The 19,461-nt window shown below is 44.7% G+C and overlaps 1 protein-coding gene across 2 annotated transcripts; it reads right to left on the bottom strand.

Moving 5' to 3' along the window:
- Positions 1–7,722: 7,722 nt before the first annotated feature.
- On the bottom strand, positions 7,723–18,166 carry Pglyrp4 (peptidoglycan recognition protein 4). Of its 2 annotated transcripts, none has more exons than XM_036189293.1 (8): positions 18,118–18,166; positions 17,161–17,268; positions 16,356–16,554; positions 14,869–14,987; positions 13,109–13,261; positions 11,632–11,830; positions 9,140–9,258; positions 7,723–7,901 (listed from the first exon to the last, which is right to left on the bottom strand). In XM_036189293.1, the coding sequence occupies exons 1-8, from the start codon at positions 18,164–18,166 to the stop codon at positions 7,723–7,725; spliced, it is 1,125 nt and encodes a 374-aa protein (XP_036045186.1). The 2 variants fall into 2 exon arrangements, with proteins under 2 accessions (XP_036045186.1, XP_036045187.1); XM_036189294.1 differs by having other exon boundaries at positions 17,167–17,268.
- Positions 18,167–19,461: the final 1,295 nt, after the last annotated feature.

Here is a 19,461-nt window from a genome sequence, read left to right as displayed (position 1 = left end):
TTAGCACTACAAAGAGAAACTTTATCTCAACCCAACAGGAAATCACATGAAAACACTGAGTGAACCAAGTATTAAAAAGAAAAAGAAATGCTACAGAAAAGATACCTGTGGTAGAGATTTATATGTGTATTAAAAACACACTTGTGCAACAACAAGTTCTTGAAACGGAAACATGAACTCATTGGGGCTCAGAGTGTGGAACTGATTTCTCTTACAGGATCTGCTGTCTAAGCAGCTGGATATGATTCTCACCAGGCACCCTGAAGAGTGAGCTTGATTTTAATCCAGCATCCTCTATAGCTTCTTAGATATTTAGATGAACTTGAGGAAGACACTTCCTCCTAGGGGTCAGTTGCTCTGTCTGTAGGACAAAATCACCCAGAGCAACATGCTAGACATTGAGGTATTGCCCTTTAAACACATGTGCCCCTGACACTGAGATTCTGGTGTAGAGGTCATCAGGAGAGATTTCTGAGGACAAGAGCCCATATATCTCCTCAGATGTCATGCCCGAGGTATGAGAGGAACACAGGCTAGGTGATGATCCTGAAGAAGAGGAGGTATAGAACAAAGTCACAGCCTCAGAGCCAAAGCCATTGATCCAGAGCCAATGGCAAATGAGCCTCATTAGTGCAACACAAAGCCAGGCCGCAGGGCTGAGGGCTGACCCCAACTCCCTGCCTCACTTGGACAAGTCACTTCATCAGGCTCCATAAAGCCACTCACAAGTGAAAGGATCAGTAATGCCTTTCCTGACCTGTGCATTTCCCCAAATCTGATTCTATAAAATCTCATTAACATGACTGTCTAAATGGCACAGGGCAGAGATCAGCTAAAGTATCTTCTCCTCTTCAAGATGCAATTATGTATGTCAAACAACATGAAAACACAGCCAGTGTTTAATATTTAAGAGCTATCAAACTCAAAGGACTGGAGAAATGTCCGCATGGTTAAGAGCACAGACTGCTCTTATAGAGGGCTCAAGAGACCAAGTATGGTTCCCAACATCTATATCAGTGAGCCTACCCCACTGTAACTCCAGCTGCAGGGGATCAGATGCTTCTGGCCTGTAGGGCACCTGCACTCACATACACATACCCATACACACATACACATAGTTTAAAAAATAAAAGCATTTTCTAAAAGAAATTACCAAGCTCAAATCCACTTAAGTCACCAGACTTTATTCACTGAGCATTTGTTATATATCTAATCACTTTATAAACTGATATATTATGTTCCTGTAAAGGCAGCCTGGCTCTGGGGGGATTGACATTTATTTATACATGTGACCCCTGTACTGAGTTTAACTATAATTAAGATAAGTATGCTATCAAATCTGGAGATAATTAAATCAAGGATATACATTACCTGTCATTGTTATGTAAATATTATTCTAAATATTTTGCATTTGGAATATATCATGGCTAATCTTTTTTTCCAGTTTAACCGAATTTACATTCATTAAATATTCAAGTCTATAAGAAATAATCTAGGTTAAGAGGGCCAACCCTAAATTGCTGAGGCTATTTCTAGTCTAGAACTTGATGAAAAGAACAACACAGCTCATCACTAGCATTCATTCATCTCTCTTTCATGTATATTAACAAAGTCATGAAATGCCTCATCTCCTGTCACCGCTGTCTGCTTGGTAGTCTTAGACTGTTCCTTAGATTTCATATCTATGAAATGAGAAAAGATGGCTAGTATTGTGTCTTTCCATGAATCAAAGAAGCCCCAAAGTACTGATATGTGGAATGTGACAGAAACAGATAGAATACCAATTTGAATAGTGATTTGTCTACTCCAGAGCTATGCCCACAAATAGCAAAGCTACTTCTGTCCTCTAACAAAGAGGACACTGGAAGCCTGTCTATCATTCAACTCAAGGGCACTTGACCCTCAACAAAAGCACTTCTGATAAGAGGAATGGAAACTTCCCCTCATCCTGGGAGGCACAGAACAGTTAGGACAAGGAGCCTGGGCAGCATCTTGAAGTGGTCCCAGCACAGTGACAAGGAGTCTGGCCGGCAACACAGGTGGGCACTGACAACCTAACCCAACTCATTTTGTAAAAGGTGCACCCTGGATTGCATGGCACCCTGTCTGCTCCTAAGGGCCAGCACCTGGTTCAGAAATCTCAGTGTCACCTACACGCTTCACTAGCTCTATAAATGTGAAGAACGTGATGCCCGTGTCTCACCAACCGTCTCCACAACAACCATCTACATCCAGAAGGAACTCCTGGTCCCTTGTAGGCATTCTGAGCTGATGTCAGACCTTCCACAGTTGACAACTGTAACAATTTCTGAAATCCATATGAAATAGTTGTGGGTGAACTCGATTGACATTTTCATTTCTAGTAGACTATTTTGTGGTTAGCTTTCTCACAATCCCTGGAAGAAACCCTACAGAGCTTCATTTTCATAGCTGAGAGTACTTGGACTCAGCTAGATGAGTGACAAGAAGATGAAGACTGGGCTTTCTTCCCTTCACTGTACTTCTGTCAGATGTATGTGCCACATCCTCTCAGCTTCTTATTCTTCAAAAGCCCCCGAGAATGCTGAGTTTACCTGTTCTCTAATGAAAATGTGGAAACCAATTGCTTTCACAACCTTTTTCCAAGTATTTTGTGAGGACTCACTCTTTAGACCTTTCTTTAATCCCCAAGGTGACCTGTGGGAATATATATTTAAAAGTTTGAGTCACATCCATGAAATTCCCCCATTGCCTAGGGACAGACTATCCCTCATTCTTAGGAGGCCTGTCAAACTCCAAATCTTCCACCTTGAGTCCTAATTCTGGCTTAGTTTCTGGTGGTAAAGGAAATTCCCAACAAGGAACCAAGGGATAAAGTACAGGACTGCTCCTGCTCTCCCATTCCAGGAATCTTTTCTGCTTGTATTGGCAGAAATGAACTACTTACTCAAGTTCAACAAGAAACATGAACTTCTTATGCTGCCAACCAAATCATCAGTTTTCCCCAGCTGAGAAAGTGGTTTGAAGTATTATGGGTTAGATACCACTCTCTTTGGTTTTGACACAGACATTCCCAGGTGGAAAATTATAGCACAACAATTTATAATTTGAACCCAGCAAAACTTCCTGGGCCTCATAAGACACTTCTAATCATACAGTGTATTAGATCTAATGCATTCAGAAAAACCGTTTCCCTCACATCCAACAAAAGTTAGCCTATCTTGTGGGGCCCTCACTAACTAAAATAAGAGTGTGAGGAAGTGTTCAATTTCTTCATCAAACAAAGGGGGGCAAGGAGCAACTTGCCCAAGACAGAAGCCTTGCCAACTGACCTCCTGAAATCAAGGTCATCAAACAAATAAAGGTCAATAATCAAGCTCCTCCTGAAAACTACTGGAATCCAGGTGAGTCTTGGTCAACAGGATGTTTGTATCTTGATGATGCTTCCCCAAGCATATGTGTTCATGACAAGGATGCCCAGTCTTGTCAGACCATATGTCTGAGTCCTGAAAGATGAAAACAGGCCTGGTCTTGTAGACTGCTGAAATGATGGTCTCTCCTTGTCATTCCAACCTCCAATGCTGGGCTGCCAGGACAGGCTAAGGTCGGGATCGTATCAGATTTTCATCTTCTGCAAAGGAAGCTGAAAGGTATGCTTGCTTCTGAAATGACACAAACAAAACTTTTACCCTTCACTTACTTAACATGCCCTTCTCCCAATCTTGAACACCAAGAGCAGATCACAAAGAAGGAGTTAGCAATGTTGTCAGGTTCTGTGAGTTATTAGTACAGTGATTCTCTTTTGGAGGAAGATCTGTAACAATTTTAAAAAATTTCAGCTGGGCAGTGGTGATACATGCCTTTTATCTCAGCACTTGGGAAGCAGAGCAGGCATGTCTCTGTGAGTTCGAGGCCAGCCTGGTCTCCAAAGCAAGTTCCAGGAAAGGTGCAAAGCTACACAGAGAAACCCTGTCTCGAAAAACCAAAACAAAAAAAAATCTATAATATTCTAGACAATTGTAGTTATGATGTCCTAATGTCTAAACCTGCTGTCATCCCCTTCTTTTAAAAAAAAAATAGGGATTTGCAGTCTTTGCTTTCTACGATGGGTTGTATGTAGAGTTATATAGTATCCTGGTTTTGTGTGCAACATGAAAGCATTACAAAGAAAATGTTGGACTTTATGAGACAGGTCTGCAGGGCCATTATCATTTTTTATTTTCTTAGTAATGCTCATAGTGGCAAAACTATTCTGGGTCATATGACACTATACCACACTCTCCATTTTGAGGTGTTGTCCATGTTATATTTGAGAATGTACCTATACAGACATGGACATATGTTTGCTGCCATATTCTAGAGTATAATCCTTTCCATTTATCAGAGATAATTTAATTCTGTCCATCACAGACTAGTCCCTGAAGGAATTGGTCTAGTACGTGGTGGTATTGTGTTCCCCGAAATATTGTGCACCCTAATAAACTTATCTGGAGTCAGAGACAGAACAGCCACAACATTAAACATAGAAGATAGGCAGTGGTAACACACGCCTTTATTCCTAGCAATCCAGAGACAGAAATCCATCTGTTCAAGGATACAGCCTAGGATGGTGAATCACGCCTTTAATCCCAGAATACGAGCCTTTAATCTCAGGGAGTGACGGCAGAAAGAGAAAGATATATAAGGCGTGAAGACCAGAAACTAGAAGCATTTGGCTGGTTAAGCTTTTAGGCTTTGGAGCAACACAGTTCAGCTGAGATTCATTTGGATAAGAACTCAGTAGGTTCCAGTCTGAGGAAACAGGATCAGCTGAGGAACTAACGAGGCGAGGTAGCTGTAGCTTGTTCTGCTTCTCTGCTCTTCCTGCATTCACCCCAATACCTGGCCTCAGGTTTGACTTTATTAATAAGACCATTTAAGATTCCTGCTATACTAGTATCTAATTTAGAGCAACTGGGATATTGGGGACTATGGGGGTTCAGCCCCTGGGAAGAATCTACAACCAGCTGTTAATTAATCTTTGATGGAAAGAAATTAAGCTATGTACACAAAACTCCTTAGTTCATACACTTTATTATTCTGTGATAGTTTTCTCTCTAAATAGCTTCTATTCTGCTCTCATGCCTAGCTCCTTTCTTGCCTGATTTCTCTCTATATTTATCTACTGTCCCCTCTAGGTTTTATCTTAATTCCTTCATCTAGTTCTGTTCCTTCTAGGTTCTCGTCCATCTAGTTCTTTCCCCTATCCCTCTCCCATCTCCTTCTCTCCCATTTGGCTCTTCCTCATCTTGTTCTTCCCCATCTGGCTCTTCCTCATCTCCCATCTCATTCCTCTAGTACTCTCTTCTAGCCCTTCAGTCTAGTTCTTCCCCATCTCAGTTTGTTCCTCTCAAGTCCTTACCCATCTAGTTCTTCCATTCTCTTTTCTCTTCTCTGTTCTCTTCCCCTGGAAGTCCCAGTATAAAAAGGGAGAGTCTGAGCTAAATAGTGTAAAGCTGTTACTTAATGTCCACCTGACCTAGGCGGTGTCCCCTTGTGGAATTTACCTTAAGTCAGGAGACTTGTATATGGGCTGCTCTCACTGTTAGTCCTTGAAAGTTGGGCACCCACCTGGGCGGTGTCTCCTTGTGGAATTTACCTTAATTCAGGAGACTTGAACGTGGGCTGTTATCACTGTTATCTTTGGAAGTTGGGAGCCCACCTGGGTGGTGTTTCCTATAGTCCTTGAAAGTGGCTAAGGGAGATATCTGATTCCAGAGAAAGCTTTTCCTGAGGCTGTTATCCAAATACCTGGAATGTGTATGTCCAGAGAGTGATCAGTCCACACTGTTAGCCCTTCATAGAGAAAAGACAATTGGGAAAACTATGAAGGCACACATGATTTTCATAACAGAAGACAGCTGATATATAACAAGCCAAGTAACACCAAAAACTCCTTGGGATTTGGCTTCCTCTGGAGGAATTCCCTGATTCCTCCAGGTAGTGACTTTGCCATAACCAGCTGAGTTCTTATGATATATTCCTGCGGCCTGCAGCACTGGGACATTGAAGAAGTATAATTTTAGTATAATTCTTGAGTAGGTGAAATTGTGCTTGCAAAATCAAACATGATTGTGAGTTGGAATGTGCCAGTCAGTAGTCTATGGGTCAGGTGTAAGTAAAGACAGAGTGTAACTAGAATGTCTGCATCCATGTGATCCAAGGTCCAGGCAATCCCAAATGGATAGACATGTGGATGATGCCAAATTGCCAACACCTGGAATGAATTATTTTCTGAGTCTGGGGAGAAAGATTATGGATAACTTCATCATTTTGGGGTACTAGCTGTTTTCAGCCTGGGGAGGCAATGACTGTAAGGGCAGAATCAATGACTGTTAACTGGAAAAGAATGAGGCTCTGGGATCTTTATAACTTTGTAAAATTCCTACTGTTGGGCTGAGCAATAATTGTACAAAACCCAGCTTTGTCAGGTCCCATGTACAGGGCCCTGTGATCTTTCATTCCATCTGTGGAGTAAATACAAGCATTATTGATAGAAGTGACAAGTTCAAATGGGGGAATACAATGAGTATGTTTCAAAGATGGAAACATGTTTCCAGAGAGATAATGACAATCAAGTTACCAATGAAAAATGAAAGTGATATTTGTCATTGAAAATATTCTTTTTCCTTAAAGTAGGTTTATTTTTCATTATCATATTTTGCTTACACAAAATAACAGGTTTCTATAGTGATATTTTATTTGTACTGAAATGTGATTTTATTTGTATATTAACAAAGTTGCCTTGGGGTCAGAGCAAGCCAAAGCAGAAGCTGGGCAGTGGTGGTTGCACGCCTTTAATCCCAGCACTTGGGAGGCAGAGCTAGGCAGGATCTCTGTGTGTTCAAGGATACAGCCAACATGGCGACACACGCCTTTAATCTCAATACCAACTATAGAAGACCTGGAGGTCCATACAGACATGCAGTGATGAGGAGGTCATGAGGCTGGGTTTACAACCAATGAGAAGGCAGAACAGAAAGTCTATATAAAAGATAGGACATAGGAAGTAGCTCTCTTGTGGAGAGGAAAGACAGAGCAGCAGTGAAGGGTAAGGTTTTCAGCTCTCAGCTATTGCTCTGACCTCTTGGCTTTTAGCTCTGCAACTGGCTCTGTTTTTCTTATTAACAAGACGGTTACATCTACAGGTTTCATTATGACAATTTCATCCAGTTATGTAAAGTATTCACAAAGCCATTTACCAAGAGAGGCCTCTCCTCTCGATCCTGGGTCTTCAGTGTCCTCCCTCAGCCCTGCCTTGTAGGCGTGACCATTACCAAAGCCTCAATGGGTGTTGGAACTTCCAGGCCAAGGCTGGAATGGCTACCCACTACAGGGAGCATTCACATATGCACAAGCAGATGTGTGAGCAGAGGAGGGGAGGACACCCTGCCTGGGCTGTGGATGAGCACTGGAAGCCACCAGACAAACCACAGCTGCTAGGGATATAGATGTTATGACAAGAACCAGCCCATTACCTCACCTGTCTGAGAAGGCAATGCCTGGGAAAGAAGATTCAAGACTACATACAAAACTTGGGGGACAGTGGTAAATGTCACCAAGAGAAGACATGGTTGCCCCAACCCAGGAAATGAACAAGGTAAAGCTTTGAAATGACAGGACAGCAATGATAATCCAAAGTGAGAGGTAAGGACAGACACCCAGCAGGAAGAAGAACATCATCAGATGGGACTGGGGCCTCCCTCAGTGCTTGAAGTGAGGCCATGTCTTGATGATGTTGTACAATGCCTGTCCAGGGGACAGAGTATTGGACACATCACTGTGGCCCATTAGCAGGTAGTTGGGGATCAGGTACTCCTTGTCCACAGCACACTGGATCAGGTCCTGGGCTGCTTCCAGAGCAGCTGCATTGGGCGAGGAGCCTGCAAAACACAGCCAGACCATGGTTTGTAGGATCCTGGGGTGCCCAGACCAGGGCAGAACATGATCTCAAACCTACCCAGCCTACGACTAAAGTCACATATCCGACTGTTGGCAGTCACTCTATAGATGGAGAGAATGCCAGATCAAGATTTCACATGTCTCAGCTCAAAAGGTTTCCTGACTCTGAATTACTGGTCCTGGAATTATAAATATAGATCTGAAGAACTCTGAAGGTTTTCCTACTCCAGAAATTTGCCCTAATAGTTCTCTAGTGGAGACATTTTAGTCCCCTAAGGAACATTTGGCAGTGCCTAGAGATACTTTTGGTTGACCAAAGGGGAAGAAGAAAGGACACTCTGATTGTTGAGATGGAAGAAGGCAAAGATAGTGCCAACCACCCTCTAAAGCACAGAGGGATCTGTGACAGTGAATTTTCCAGACTGTCAGGAGCAGTGAGGTTTACAGGCCTTCCCTGAAGATTCAGCATCCTCTCACTTGCCCTTACCCCCATCTAATGCTCATTTACAAACCAGCCAGAAGGAGTAGCAGGGACAGCATGTCACCTTTCCAGAGATTCAATAACAACACCTAGCCCTAGTCAGAAGCTCTGAGTAAATGAACATTTTCATTGTAGTCAAAACAAATCCTGATGCCAGGCAGTGGTGGTGTATACCTTTAATCCCAGCATTCGGGAGACAGAGGCAGGTAGATCTCTGTGAGTTCAAGGCCAGCCTGGTCTACAGAGTAAGATCCAGGAAAGGCACCAAAACTACAGAGAAACTCTGTCTCAAAAAACAAAAAACAAAAACAAAAACAAAAACAAAAAAATCCCCAAAATCTCTGCCTTCCTTGTGTATAAGGCCGAGCAGACTAGAGTTGTTACCATGGGATAGGTTACAAAGAGGACCTGAAATTACTCAATTAATCACAAAGGCATTTTCCTTGCTTCACCCATACATTGTAGCAGAGAAAGGAGTGAGGGAGGGAAGGGGAGGAAAGGCAGAAGGGAGGGAGGGAGGGAGGAAGGAAGGTTTGTCTGTGTGCATAAAAAGTAATTTAAGAGTACTTATTCTCTCTAGGATCTGAGGGTCACCTCTAGCCACACTCATATAAATACAAAGCTTCAGCATATGATGGTTTAAATGAGGTCTGAGTCTGATGTCTTTCTGTCCAAATCACACACTCTCTTCAAACATCACACAAGGAAGGATCACAGCTACCCAAAGCTTCCACTTACCTGTGAAGACACCCATGAAGGTGATGCTCAAAGCAATGTCATTGTACCCATCAGTGCGGGATCCTTGGTGATTCCAGCCCACCCCTTCATAAACACCACCATCCTGGCCCACGAGGAAGCTGGAAAAATCACAAGAGAGACAGAGATTAGCATGAAAGAGAAGCATTTGGGGACTGACACTCACCTTTCTTCATCCATTCATTCATTCTTTACTAAATGAAGCACCAAGTTACAGAACAAGAAAGACAGAGTCTTTGTGAGTAGTATGCTAATGAAAAAAATTTGGAGGGATGGGGTTCTAGAGAGACCCAGACTTAAAACATGTGCAGATTTTTGCTGGAGTAAATTGTCACAGTAGCTGCTTTTAGAATATAAACAACTTAGCAACTCACCCTGATTTCCCAAATGTCTAACTGTCAGTTTCCATGAAGTTGAACCTGTCAACCTCTCTTCCTTCTCCAGACAACTTTTTGGGACTTCCACTTGGGATGGTCCACTTATCCTCCTGTCTGGCAGATGGGCCTCTGTCCTCAGCCTCCTCAAGTGTGTGCTCATTAGGGTGCTCCCCTGTGGCTCTTCCTCCTCACTCTACACACTCTTAGAATTAAGCTATCCATTGTCTTGTTTCTTTATCATCCATGAAAGTACACAACTCACAGATGGAGCCCCCATTCTTCTTCTCTGGGACAGCATTGTAGGGACAATTAGTATCTACTGGCTCCAAACCCAGGCCTCAATCCATTCACTTCATCCACTTGCCAGCCAAGGCTTGTTGCAGGTATCTCCCAGCCACCTCCCTGACATAGTCCTGCACCTTAGGCATTAGCCACTCACTTTCCTGAACTCTTGAATGGCTCCACTTCTCCCTGTGACATCTGTACCCTCTTACTTTTGTCAACATCTTGCCTTACCTGAATTGCCAGATCTTCAAATCTCACTGCCGACAAGTTCACACTCACTAATCTGTTCCCAAGGCATCATTCAAGGCTTCTTTCAAAAATACAAATCCTATAGCACCCTTAGTTCTTTGCACAGAACCCAAACTCCCCAGCTGAAGATACATCATTCTTCAGGACATGGCTCTTCCACCTCCCAGCCTCACCTCTTACTATATCCAATATTGGTATTTATGTGATCACAGTCAATGTCTCAATTCCTCAGAGACACTGTGTGTAAGAGGGTAAGAGCCACCCATGCATGCTCCCACAAGAAGCATCCTCAGAGCATGGCCTAGAGCTGTAATGTGTGAGAAGTGAATGTTTGGTCCTGAGTTCAGACCCTCTCCAGAATGATGGATGATAGGATGCACAATACAAATCAGCAGCCTAGGAAAAGGTAACTGCCTGCTAGAGCCTAAGTAGGAAAGAAAAACTTTCATCCTCAGAATGAGATTTCCAAATTCATATTTGATATTCACATCTCCATTGTAATTAAGGAGAACACCGTCAGATTATCCTGAATAGCAGAACCTAGCAATCATTTGACGAGTCCTAATAGCTGACTAGTGGTAATATTTTCTCCCACCTCTGAAGAGCTTCACTAAAATGGAGACAGAGAAGAGGATCAGTCACCTTAGAAGAATATGCCAAGTGACAAATCCAACTGAGGCAAGCACACTGCACACCGGTGCCTGGCAGGAACAGTCAAGACTAACACTCAGCTCTAGAAGCTAATCCACGAACATCCCTAAGGTAGCGGCTCTTTTTATTAGCACATACAAACACACCATATGAGTTTGTGGTAGGCTATACTTAGGCTTCAACTTCAGTTTGATTGTTTGTGGTGAGAAATGAACGAGGTATTCTAGAGTCTTACCCTCAAGCTCTGGAAACATCTATGGTGTTTTTGCCTGTTTTGCAGGACATTTTGTTTTCTATGTGGGCCAGTCTTAAGTTACTGTCTTTTAACGTAAGTATTCTTGACCAACAAAACTCAGACACAGAATTTTGACATTCAATTCAATTACACTAAGTAAGAAGGAAAGGAAGAAAGGGGGAGGAAGGGAACAGGGGAGGAGGAGAGAAAGACAGACAGACAGACCTACACAGGGAGAGGATGGGAGAAGAAATGTAGGGGAGGAAAGAAGGTCTGCCCCTAGATAACACATTCTTATTACAGAATTGCAGACCTTGGCACTGAAATTAATGGAGGTCATCCAGTCTCTCCATGTAGGGAAGACTCTCCTTCTGAGTGTTCAGAGTCTTAAATGTGAAGGAGCCATTTAATAACACCGGAAGGAGCAAGCCAAGCACCATAATATCCATATGCTGTCTTTAATAGGTACACATTTTGAGAACATGCTTGGGGCTGTGACTGTCCCTTATCTTTCTCATAAATAAGAGCACCCTGGATTGGGTCAAAAGCCAACCTAAGTACCCATAGGTCTTTCACATGGGGAATAGTCAATCAACATTAACTCCCTTTCCCATCCTGTTGAGAGATTCAGATTCTCTGACCAAACAAAAACAGTCCCTATCCCTAGGACCACTTACTTATACCCAATGTCACATGCGTTTAGCCTGTCCATGAACCAGGACTGGAGATCTCTGACCAGCAGGCGGCACTCATCGGACTGGCTGCAGGTTCTCCCAGCAGAGTGAAGGATGATGACATACTTTGCAGGGAGAGTCATCTTGGAGCAGTGGGACTCTCTTGCACCCCAGGCAGACCGTGGAACAACGTGGGGGCAAGCTGTTTTAGGGTAAAACAACAAAAACAAATGATAAAACACAAAGGATTCGTTACACACACCACGCCCGCCACATGACCACTGAAGGCCGCTCTGATCCTCAGCATGTTGAGATTTCCCAACCACCCTCAAAGCCCCTCCCAATCCTGCCCCTGATGCTCTGGAGTGTACCGATTCAAGCAGCAAACACAGAAGCTTTATTCTGGAAGTCTGTTGGACAGACACCTAAAACTCGTAAGATTCTGCCTGTATAAAGCAATCCTCAATATGGACGGATGGCAGCAGTCTCCATTGGCTCTGTGGTTAAGGGTACTTGTTGCTCTTGCAGAGGACTGGGTTCAGTTTCTAGCACTCACATGATGACTCACAATCACCTGTAATCCCAGTTCCAGGGGGATCCGATGACCTCATCTGTGGCACCAGGCTCACATGTGGTACACATATATATGTCCATGCAAAACACTCATACGTATAAAACAATAGAATAAATAAATATAAAAACTCATAGGTTTTGATACCATGGCTTATTAACACAAAACGGCATCAAACTTGTTGTCTGAATTGTTTTTAAATTCCTCCTGTAAAGTCAATGTGACGACAACAAGTTTGTGTTACCTTCTGCATTTATAAATGTGTGCTTATATATGAGCATGGGACTAAGAACTGTGCATAAGTACACCCTGTCTTTTCCTATGTCTATTTTCTTCTCTAACGATTTCCACCATATGACATACTGAGTTTGAGGGGGTTGTTGTTGTTTGGTTTTTCAAGACAAAGTTTCTTTCTATAGCTATGGCTGTCCTGGAATTCACTCTGTAGACCAGGCTGGCCTCGAACTCAGAGATCTGCCTGCTTCTGCCTCTTGAGTGCTGGGATTAAAAGCATGCACCACCACCATCCAGCTCGTCCCAGTATTGTGTCTGTTTATTTGCTCATGATCTTTCTCTCCCCCTCTGCACTGAAGCTCTATGACTCGAGGGTTCTTGTACTTCGTTCCTTAGGCCCAGTTTCTGCTGAAGAAGCAAGTGTGATATGACTGCAGAAAGACTGTTCGCATGACACCACTCATACTGCTGTGGCACTGTCACTGCAGCTAATGGGGAAAGAAGTGGCCTGGAGAGTTCAAGGTTGGCCAGCACCAACATTTCAGAAAGCTGGTGACCACATGTCTACTGGAAAGGATGTGAGAAAAGCCTGATGAGGTCGCTCCTGGTGGCGTTCGGGAGTGCTGCCATCCTACTATGTAGGACTGGGAGGACCAGAAGGGGAGAGAGCCTCACCTTTCTTCTGTCTCCTCTTCTGTGGAGGGACCAGACAGTTTTCACTTCTCACAAGAAGTGGCTGGATGTACGTGGGTGACAAGTGGCCCTTCTTCACAGCATAGGAGATCAGGCCTTTCATAGCTGACAAAGCAACAGTGCTGGGACTGTGCCCTGGAAGAGAGTGATTTATAGGGAGTCTCTTCCAGCCTAGCATCAGGGAGCAGTGGGAAGAAGCTGAGGTGCCCCCCAACAAACCTACACAGCTGCTACAGGAAACAATGGGGACAGGTCATCCCTCAAGTCAGAGGGCCGAGTATCAGGAGCCTGTGAAAACAGGGCTCTGGGTGCCTCAAGTTGAAGCCCTTCCCGATGATGTGCCGACTTCACATAGCCACACTCGGTATCCACAAGAGAGCTTTAAGGTGGTTCTGCCCAGTAAGCCCCACCTGCCCACACCATCATCTTTCACAGCACAAAACCCTGAATCAAACGCTATTGGTGACCCACTTGTTCATGAAGAAGAATTCAGAATCTAAAAAGTACATGCTTCAAATCCCAAAACAACCAATAAATCTGTAAATTAAACAGGCATTCTGAGCCCTACTCTGCGGGAAGCACCCTCCTGTTACTAATGGAAAATGCAGGCTCATGTTCTAACTCCTCCCCACAGTGTGTCTTTGGGTTCTTTGCTTCTCTGAAACTTGGGCTGCATGCTGTCGTAATGGGAATGATGGAGCTTGCCTGGACTGTCCCAAAGGGTATTGAGTAGGAAATGAGAAACTAGCTATACAAAATACATTAACAGAAATCAAAAGACTCGGAAGGAAATAGAAACTGTCAGAGGCTGTGACCTCCCAGGAGTAGCCCAACACAAAACAAATTCCATGGCTCCCACCCTGCTTTGAGACTTTTGTTCTATTTTGTTTTGCTTAGGCTTTTTTTTTTTTTTTAAGAGAGAGAGGGAGAACATGAGGTTGGATGGGTAGTGGGGTAGGGATGTCTGGGAGGAGTTGGAGGAGGGGAAAACATAGTCAAAATATATTGTAGGAAAACAATTTATGGAATTAACTGTCAACTTGAGCAGATCTAGGAGACAAACCCAGGGACATTTCCTGAATGGGCTCACTGAAGTGGGATGACCCACTCTAAACTCAGACAGCACCATTCCCTGGGATGGGATTCTGGGCTGAACACAGGAGAGAATGGGATGAGTACCAACGTCATCCCCCTGTTCCTAACAGTAGTTGCAATATGGCTAGCCACTCCATACCCCTCATATGATGTCTCCCCCATTGCAATGAATTATCCCCTCAAACTGTGCGCTGGAATAAATTCTCCCTTCCTTAAGTTGGTTTCATCTGGTATTTGGTCACAGCAGCAAGAAAAATACCTACTACAGAGGCTGAATAGAAAATCTAGGAGTGAGAGATAGACAGAGAGGACACCTGGCCAACAGCCACAGACCTGTCGTCAGTCCTGGAGAGAAGGTGTGAGACAGGGGGCAAAGCCTGAAGAAGAGCAGAGCAAGGACCTGGCAGACAGAAGCTTGGGGAGAAGAGGGAGAGGGGAGGTTCGCCTAGAGAAGCCTGGGAGTTTGAGGAAGAAATGTGGAAGAATCAGGGAAGGAAGCCAGAGCAGAAGGCATTGCATCGTGTGTTCTGGAAGCCAAGGAAATGCCAAGAGAAAGTGGCTTTGAAGAGACGCCTGAGAGGGCAGCAGAGCTTCAAGAGAAGGCATCAGAGAACTCCTTGAAGGACAGTCAACTGAGGTGCCATTACCTTCCTGGGCGCCAAAGAAGGCAAGGCCTAAGGAGATGTTGTTGTAGCCTTGGTCGTGTGAGCCTTGGACATTCCAGCCAACACCTTCATAGACTCTGCCATCATCCCCAACCAGGAAACTATGGGCAGGGAATACAAGTTACTGCTGGCATTATATATTCCTGAGAGACAAAACTACCCAGACTCAGAAGGGAGAAGGGCACAGGGCAGGTTGACTAAAAAGTATCCACATGGATTTCTCTGAGACTCTAGAAAGAACAAATCATGTATCTTCATCTTTAACAATGAAAAGGACTCACACCCACACCCCATACACCCTCCCTTTCCCAGACACCCAATTTGTATACAAATCACCTTAAATACTGAGAAAAAAGGGGGGGTGATCTGGGACATCTGAAGAAACTATAGATGACCTAGCCACACAGTGTTAGTCTCTATGGATTCCATACGTCCCTAAAAAACAGCTCTCTCCTACCTCCCACAGAAGGTACACAGCCTACAGAATCTCCACTCAGGCTGCTCACTTATTCTCTCCCTGCCAGGTAACTTCCTACAGAAACACAGCATGTGAGATATGGTCACAGTGGCAAACAATGTGTTTTTGGAGGGATCCCAGAAGTCAAAGAGATAGAGCAGAGAGAAGAAAAAACATGAAGAAAGAAATCCAACAACAGCCTATGCCCCTGAGCTAGCTTAAGAGTAGGCACTCAGCACTAAATCCTGGCTGCCACTCACCCACCTTGTCCTTCTGAAGAGCTGTATACATAGCTTTAGAACCATCACAGAAGGGCTAGGCTGATGGAGTTACCCACCAACTCCTATCCCCCTGGTGCCATTGACTCCTCCGAATCATAGAGGCCTCGGAGAAAGCCTGATGTGGGAAAGTGGAGGTGCTGTGGGCACCTGAAGCCAAAAGCCATTCCCATTGCCATAGCCAGACTGCTGACAACTAGCCAAAGTCAGATAGGAGTCTCCTAGACTGGCTGTTGGCGTCATAGGTGAGATGATTGCCCCAGTCAGATAAGAGTCCATACCTGCAGTGCAGTGGAGACTACCTTGACAGAGACAGGTCAGGCTAGTTTAGGATCGATGACTGTACTTGTGTGTGGCACTGAGGAACTCAAGCAACCTCCCTACCTCCAGAAAATGGTGACTCTTGTTCTGCCCAACTCAGACTAGTGGATGATCAGAAGCACTCAGGTATAAGGAAGAATTCTGTAAACTATGAGGTGTCAGGCAAACCAAGAGTTTCCAGCGGGGTTTGAAGGAGCAGTTAATGTCTTGGTTTTTGTGTCTTCTGCATCTAAGAGGCATTAAACTTCACAGACAATTCTCAGAATTTCATGAAGATTTTTGAATACTGTATTTATTACAAAACCTATAGAATTAGAGCCAAGGACATGCGGAAACTAGGTGGGAAAGAACTATAAGAACCTTGGCAGAGCAGCTTTGACCACATGCCTGGAGGTCCAGGTTCAGCCACTTACTTGTAAGCCACATCACACCAGCTGTTGCGGATGTGATAGGCCTGCAGTTCCTGAAGCTTCCGACTACAGACAGTCTGGTTGTGGCACTCTAGTCCAGGGACATGGTGTATGACAAGGACATTCACTGGCCTGCTCAGCTTAGAGCTGCAGCCAATTGCTTCTGCCCCCCATTCCTCTCGAGAGACCATGCCGAAGATGTCTATGTGGAGAGAGTATGTCAATCAGTGCATTTTGCCACATGTTGGTCTGAACTTTGCCCAGTGCTTGTGAAAATGCCCTAGGAAGGGTATCCTCAGGTGGTCATACCTCCTTGCTCACTGCCATGTGTACACCTTTCAGACTCTCACTCCTAAGGCAGCTGAACTGTCCAGGTACTCTGGATATTTTGCTCCCCCATCTCAGGAATCTCCACCATAAATGCACTACATTAGGAAATATACCCATGCCACCCACTTGTCCCCACCCAGCTCTTGTAGCCTCACTATGTACTCACTGGCAATTTCCTCTGACTTCCACTCTCCTTATGGGGTTGCATCTCCTCCTCAGCCTCAGGGCTCTCACTAGGCAGAATCTTCACCTGACCTTCACTCTCTGAGCCACTGAACTCAAGGGTTGAGTCTCCTGCATAAGCTGTTTCCCGCCTTTCGATATCATCCCTACACCCCAAGAGCCTATGAAATTACACTTAAGCTGCTGACCAGAACTCCTCTACATTTGATGCTATCCATGTGTCCCGGCTGGCTGTGCAGACCTGAGATGCATTCTGGCTACCTGAGAACACTGGCAGATCGCTAAGCCTCCTCACCATCACGGCCCAGTTTGCCTTTCTCCAGGAACTGGGAGATGTTGCCAAGCAGTTGCTGCAGCCCTTCTGATATCTGTTTAGTTTGTGTTTTTTCCCAGGAGAAAACACCTGCAAAAGAACATCCCTGCTTTCATCTGTCTTCAAAGAGTTCCAGAACCCTTTGATAACAGTAGGATAACAGAGCTCCAACCAGAAACAGCTGCCCCTCTCCACTACCTCTCTGCCTCCCGGAGTCCCCAGTCCTCCTCCATCAAGCTCCTCTGGGCTGACCATGGAACGACCTCTAACAGTTGGTGGCATGGTTTTCTCTAATACTATCTTCAGGTAATCCCCAGGATGGTAGTGCATTGCTACAGGCAGGGAGTCAGACATGTTGAACAATTATGAGCCATATCCAAACATGCAATTGGCAAAAATGACTGAAAGTGTATTCAGACACCTCAAAACCACAATGTTCTCTTTTGTGTACATTTTGTGTATCAGACGCAATAAGAAGAAATAGTTAGAATTGCCTTTAGGAATCAGGCCAGTTCCTGCTCAGGGCTGGGACATCCGTCAAGCCCATGCTCCTACTTGAAGGACTGTGAGGATGTCCCCAGGCACTGATTTACATTATTTCCCAAAGGAACGTTGTTTTGTTGACAGGCACAAATCTAAGTTAGTTAGAATGCTGGTTGTCATAATAGTGACACATATGACCATTGCTCCCATTTATTGGTTCTTACTGCCAAGTGCCAAGTCAGTCACGTGCATTCCCTCACTGAATCCTCAAATTGAAGAGAAGCAACCTTTTCTCAGTCTTCAGATAGAGAAACTTAAGATTTAAAGATTTAACCATTTAATAAAAGCCATTACTTGGGGTAGGGTAAAGAGTTGTCCCCAAGTCTAGAGGTGCCATAAAGCTCTTCTTGCATGCCAGGGAAAAGCACCCATTTGGTCCAGAGAAAGAAAACTTACCCCATACTGGGAGAATCAGGGCAGAGAAGACAAGAGGCCAGGGAAGCATCCTTGGGTGGTCCCGGTCACCAACACAAAGTATGATCAGCAGCTCTGGGAGGGACACTGACAGTAAACATGACTGCGCCTGTCGCCAATGACATGTCACCTGTCCACCTACTGCCTTGCCGTGGCCTCCTGAGGGCCAGCACCTGGCTAAGGCTCCTCTGAGTGCCCTGTACACAGCTGGTGCACATCCTAGTACAGACACCTAGCAACTCTATTTACTGGTGCCTACTGTGTGTGTGACTTATGTAGATACTGGCACAGTAAGTCTTAAATAGGAATCTACCACCACCCCCAACTCTGTATATGCAGGAACAAAATCTAAAACTGGTCTAAGACACTCAAGTTCACATGGAAGGGTCTAATGCAGACATCCCCTTTCCAGCTAGGGATAGGACCACATGAGGCAAGCAGGGTGTGGGAGTTGAAGGAGACAAGATCTGGTTGAGGGGCAGAGAACACCTGACCTTAAGACTGGTTTGATAGAATCTAGTCCTGTAGTTGTTGTTTTCCTGTGTTCACCCAGCTCCTACAGCCGCTCAGACCCAAGTAAACACAGAGAGACTTATATTACTTATAAACTGTATGGCCATGGCAGGCTTCTTGCTATCTAGTTCTTATATCTTAAATTAACCCATTTCTATAAATCTATATCTTGCCCCATGGCTCATGGCTTACCGGTACCTTTACATCTTACTTCTCATGGTGGAGGCGGCGGCTGGCAGCATTCCCAGACTCAGCCTTCCACTTCCCAGAATTCTCCTCTCTGCTTATCCCACCTGTACTATATTTCCTGCCTGGCTACTGGCCAATTGGTGTTTTATTTATCCATCAATCAGAGCAACACATTCACAGCATAAAGAAGACATCCCCAGCATAGTCCCTTCTGGCGACATTTTTTAAAGATCACACTCAAACAGAAACAACTGAAACTGGGGGATGGCTCAGTTGCTAAAGTGTTTGCCATACGAGAATGATGCTGAACTCTCCAGCAGCCATGCAAAAAAATAGCTGAGTGTGAGTGTGGTGGGGCAAGTCTGTCATTCCGATACTGGGAGGTGGAGACAGGCAGATCCCTGGAGCTCACTGTCCAGCCGGCCTTGCCAACTCTACGAGCTCATCCACTGAGAAACCCTGTCTCATAAAGTAAGGTGGAAAGCAGTTGACAAAAACCCACCACCAAGCTCTGCCTTCCACACGCATACACACAAGTATATACCCATACGCAAATGAGCACACACACACACAAAGAGGGGAGGAGAAGGGGAACACATACCATCTGCATACCACCATGTTCTC

The sequence above is a fragment of the Onychomys torridus genome, chromosome 6 (assembly GCF_903995425.1).
Source record: "Onychomys torridus chromosome 6, mOncTor1.1, whole genome shotgun sequence".
Lineage (NCBI taxonomy): Eukaryota > Metazoa > Chordata > Mammalia > Rodentia > Cricetidae > Onychomys > Onychomys torridus.
The sequence above is the reverse complement of the archived record's forward strand: the minus strand, read 5'-3'. Positions and strand labels throughout refer to the sequence as shown.